The 5715-nt window shown below is 29.9% G+C and overlaps 1 protein-coding gene across 1 annotated transcript; it reads right to left on the bottom strand.

Annotated features, from left to right (window-relative positions):
- Window positions 1-495: 495 nt before the first annotated feature.
- Window positions 496-3282, bottom strand: LOC110623276. Its single transcript, XM_043960171.1, has 5 exons — window positions 3120-3282; window positions 2956-3038; window positions 1959-2880; window positions 1248-1916; window positions 496-1202 (listed from the first exon to the last, which is right to left on the bottom strand). Exons 1-5 carry the CDS (start codon window positions 3280-3282, stop codon window positions 496-498), a joined length of 2544 nt encoding a protein of 847 aa, XP_043816106.1.
- Between the last annotated feature and the right edge of the window lie 2433 nt (window positions 3283-5715).

Genomic DNA, 5715 nt, shown 5'->3' with positions numbered 1-5715 from the left:
TTCAACACAAAAATAATTTCAGTCCGGAGAATATCAATAGTGGAAGATCATATTGCATCTGAAAATGGTGGTATTCCAATGCAGGAAAAATGGGAAGAAATTTTGTACATACCTACAGAGAATGCAATAGGGTAGAACTCAAATTGCTTAGTTAATCTGAATTACACGGAAAATTTTTCAATAAAATTGTTAGTATAATTACAGCCAACTTTTCCTTTCTACCTATCTAACACTAATTACATATTTAATGAAGAGAAGAAAATTATTCAAAAGGGAAACTAAATTAAATTTGACTCGAAAATATCACTAAAACTAATACAATATAAAAATATAATTGTAAAAAAAAATTATAAAACTTCTATTAAGAAAATACCTTCAAAATTTGGAAAGTTGCCTATTAATGGGTCTGCTCAGGGTGAACTGAGCCAATAAGCTGCTTTCCAACTGCGGGTTTTAGAAAGAAAAACGAAAGGAAAAATTCTGCTGAGAAGAAACTCAAGTGAAAATGATTTCTTCTAAAAGATTATCAAAAATCAAGTCCTCAATCTCAAGCCCCACACATTCACTATCAAATTGAAGGTTCATCCACCCATCATTCTTTGCTAAATCTCTACTCACAATATAATCCAATAGTAGGTCAGCCTCTGGAATTGAGTTCAAATACCAGCTTATATTAGCCCAAACCTCCTCTAGAATATGGCCTCCCACTGGCATTAGACGGATATGGGAGAGTGCAGACAGAGACCTTGGACAATATGTGTATGATTTTGCATAAATCTCCATCAGTACCTCGTTGATCAGATCAAACAACAGCAGATGATGACAATAGTTGCCTTCAATATTTCCTGAACACTCAGGATCAAGGACCATGCACCCTTCTTCCATTTCCTCAAACAGACCAGGATCCATTGGCTTGTCATTTGAATGCCAAGATCCAAGCAACTCACTCCCACTGAAACCAGATAACTCAAGTATGTCTCTCACGTAATCAAATTGAGCTTTCTCTTTAACACCCACACGAAACCTTAGATTATTGCTTGGAAATTCAAAAATTTCTGCTGTTGGTTTATCCTGGAGAATTGTTTCTACTGGCTGAGCATCCAAAGAATCAATAATGTCGGGAAAGGGAAGGCTTATCATCATTTCTGAATCTTCTTCTACATATTTTATTTCAATAAGAAACGTTAGAGTTAGTGACGATTTTTTTTATTATTTGTTGTGAATTTAACTGGTAGCAAAAAGTGTACCTTCTGAAGTGGAAGAGCTTGCAAGCTCTTCTGTTTCCTCTTGATATTTGGAGTCAAGCACAAGGAGACTAATGGGTTCTTCCAGTTCCACGGCTAAGTTATCTGGGCTTCCAGTATCCTGTTCCTTAGATTCTTCATCCCTCGTCACTAGATGGTCCAAAACATCACTAACTAAATCCAACTTTGCATTTGGGTCGATATTAGATTCTGCTGTCATCCCCAACTGATCTTCTTTTACTGAGTTTGATTCACTGGCTATGTTCTGTTGGACATCACTTTCTACTTCACTTTCTGAATCTTCTGATTTTTCAGTGACATTATCGGTTGTGCTCATAATTGAATCCACAGCATTCTTGATCTGATTTAATGAAATGAGATCGGAAGAATAATCACTATAACAAACATGAGATTTGAGGTTGGGTGAGGAAAACATCCTTCTCATGGATTTGGAATCATTATTTTTGGGTGAGCTAGCATCTTTAATTGTTGTTTTTGATGTCTCGAGAGTAAGCTGTTTCGGTTCTCTGTTAAAACTAGATTCGTACAGCCAAGAATACCTGTGTAATGATTCACAAAGAGATGATGTTCTCTGAAAACGACGCGATTCATTTTTGTTGTTACAAGGAAGAGAAGGATCACCGTCGTTACTAATGGAACTTTCTTTGCCATCTCTGATCAAGGGGTGACTTTTCAACTCACAGGCTAAAACGCGACCACGAGGAATCTTGTGAAGGATCCCATCCATGGTAATCCTTTGCTTCTCATTTTTGCTTTGTCTAATAGCGCTTCTTATCTTATGTCTGAAATCCTTGAAACTCTTGTTCTTTCTTTTCTGGACTAAACTTGAAGATAAAGGATCAAGAGTCTCAGAAATTGCTTGGTTTAGTTTCAGAATTCTATCCATCCTGTTCCCAGCAGCCATTGATGGCATTGATTTTGAGCGAAAATAATCTTTCGAATTGGGCTTTACATCGTCAGAGCTAACACCCTCTTGCACTGGCTTGTGTTTTCTTGACGCAGAACGTCTCATATGGCTAGCTGAAGAGAATGACTGAGACTTTGAATATTTCTTTTTACGGCTTATCGCCTGTTGATTGTGGAAGAGATGAGCCAATGGAGAACCTGGGTCTTGTAAGATTTTCATCAAGAAGTCTTTATTCATATTGATCATGTCAAGGGCATCCAAAGCTTCCTTTGATTGCTTGGTTGAAGAATTCACGTTAAGTTCCTTTGAATGAGCTAAATTTTGCTTTTCACTATCAGAATTTTCAACAAGATGATTTTCAATCAACTGTTTTCCAGTCTCATCATCCTGTTTATGCTCCAAGTGATTGCCAGTCTCATCAGAATACTTCCCTTCAGAAGAATCAGGCAACAATAGATCCAACTCGCTAGCAACCCAATAGTTGCTATCGTCAAAAACTGTGGGATTTGCTTCTTTTGAGGTCTCATCATTTGAAAGCTGCAATTGATTGCTGGAGTCTTTTCGCGACGTGGGCGGATGAAAAGGGCAAGAATCGCTTCGTCGTTGTTTGTTCTTCCTTCTATACAACTCCTCTGTTAAAAGTGCTTTTAGCCGAGATTTAACAGAAGATTTGGTTGCTGGAGCAGGCTGTGTCGTCTTCTCATCAACCTGATACATTTCAACTCAGCTGCCTTATCAAAAAGTACAAAACTATGTGAAGGAAATCACATTCAAAGAACTTACAACAGAGCTGTTTCTATTGCTTTGATTGTCAGAAATTTTATCAGTATTCAACTCGTTTATATCATTTCCTGGATTTTCATACCCTGAAAGAAGTGACAAGGTTATTAAAACTTGAAAATTAATAATAAAAAGTTGATATTAAATGGGAAAATAATTCTGCTTACCAATTTCATTTTTATTACTTGGACCTCTCTTGTGTGGGAGCCTTTTCTTAATGTGACGCCAGTGATGGTACTTGAGGATATGAAGCACACCCCACATGCATCCTGGGGTAGACCTGCTCTTCCCAATAATTTCAGGGCCACCTTGCTGCAAATTCTTCCCCATTGCTGTCAACGAATTCAGCTACAAGCTTGCAAAATCTAAGTGAAGCAAATAATCACTTTGATATTAGCACAAGTATTCAAATTCCAGAGGAACATAAAAGGCAAGCTTTCCATATAGTTGAAGGTTATAGATTGAAAATTTTCATAAAAATTCAATTCAATTTATTTTTTTCAATCAATTATTATTTGAATGAGAAAATTCAATTTTTTTTAACTTTTAAAAGGAATTGAAACTATTGATTTTGTAAAAATTCATTTTATAAAATAAATTATTTATGAAACAAGTTAAAACAAGCATCTTGAAAAGCACTAAAATTACCAACAAGAGAAATGGGTCATAGCAAAGAAAACAATTACATTCTTTGATATAGGCATACCATGGAATTGCGGAGAAAGAATTAATAATTCTTTTTTTTTTTTAGAAAAAAGAAAATCAACAATTAGAAAATAAGGAAAGAAAATCCTTCTATTTTTCATGACATAAAAAAACTCAAATCAACTCATTATAATTAAAATGAGGTAAAAAAATCATTCCCTTGATAAGAAACCATTTCTAAAAGGCATCTTTTGCAGATAAATAAAAAAATGAATTGATTTCTCAAATAAATATATATTTTTTTCACTAATTTCTTTTAAATAAATTCATTTAATGAGTTAAAAGAATCAAATTCTTTCACTTATCATATTTTTTTAAACATAAAAATTAATTGAATCAGTGTAAATTTATAAATTTCAAACAGCAAAGACAGAATCTATATATATGAGGAATAACTGAAGAAATTAGAGAAGAAGAAAAGGGAATTAGCTTGTTTACCTTGAGAAACAGAGTGCAATGTGAAAACAAAAACTTTGAAATTGTCATTAGCCATCAAGAAAAAGGGAGAAAAGAAGAAAACCAAGAAAATATAAAATGATTAAAAGACAAAAGACAGGGTAAAGAGAAAAAAATGCTCATGAAATGCGGATTGGAATTTCATGGTGTTTCCACCTTCTACTTTTAGTTTTTTTAATAATTTCTTTCACCATTAAAATTCCATATTTCCTTATTTAATTTTAACAGTGAACTTATATTTATTTTTAGATACAAATTAAAATTCAGTAGTTTCAGTTCGTGTGTGCGTTTATTTTCGATAAAAATATATATATAATAAAAAAATTTAAAATTTAATTTGATTTATGATTAATGGCATATTACTCATTATCCGAATTCTATATCCGAATCTTTTAAAATAATTTTTTTATATATTTTTATTAATTTTATATAAATTATTATTATTATTCATTTTTAATCAATCAAATTTAATTATCCATTATTATAATAATTTCACGAATATAGTTAACTCTTAAATTAAAATGATTAATTAAACTTTTATATTTCATTCGATTAAAATTATCATTTTTTAACTATATATATTTTTCATTTAATTAAAATTATCATAAACATTTTAATACTTTTTACAAAATCTTTTAATTAAAAGGAAAAAAAAAATATTTTTTTATATTTTTAATGAAATATTTACAGTTTTAATATTGTTAGAACACATTTTTTTCAAAAAAATTGGAATTATAATAAATATAACTATAAGAATCTAAATAGGGAAAAGATTAATAATTTGATATTTATATAAATTCTATGATTAATTTAATTAATAAATTTTAATTAAATTAATTTTAACAATTAATTTATTTTTTATTTTTTATTTTTTTTAAATCACTAAAAGTATAATTGGAAATTCCATTATTCTCTCTTTTCACTTCTATATATAATATAGTTAATAATATCATGATAACATAAAATATTCATCTATAAAATTAAAATGATGCTTGCTTTAAAATTTGATAAGGTTTTTATATTTTTATTCTTGCCCTTATTTTTTGTGTAGCTAAATAATTAAATTACTGTAGGTTAAGATGTAATACTATTTGAGCTATATTTACATGAATTAATTCTTGTCTTAATTCTCATACCTTCCCATTTTGGTTTAAAAGTTGGATTTGTAATTTTAAATAATTAATTAGAAAATAATTCAATTATATTAATTGGAATTCGAATATTTCATGATTGCAAATATTAATTTCACAAATGTTATGGATGTAATTCTAATACCAAATTAATTTTTTAATTTTATTTTTTCTGCTTATTTTCGTTTTATAATATATTTAATAATTTAATTTAATAAAATAATAATTTAATTTCAGAGCAATTATTCTCATGGATCTGATTTAACTTTCATCTGATATATTTAGAATTTTACCTTTGATTTATCTTTATGAGTTTTTAATACTTATTTTGTATTTGGTATCTATAGAAATACAGTATAAAAGTAAAGCTTTAAATTGTAAAGTTGTAAATTTCAGTCATTTTTTATATTCTGATTGTATGAGAGCATGAATTATGTTGTTTTTATGGACCATCTGTTTAAAGCTCTTAAAA

Source organism: Manihot esculenta, chromosome 9 (assembly GCF_001659605.2).
Source record: "Manihot esculenta cultivar AM560-2 chromosome 9, M.esculenta_v8, whole genome shotgun sequence".
NCBI lineage: Eukaryota > Viridiplantae > Streptophyta > Magnoliopsida > Malpighiales > Euphorbiaceae > Manihot > Manihot esculenta.
This window is presented reverse-complemented; position numbering and strand designations above follow the sequence as displayed.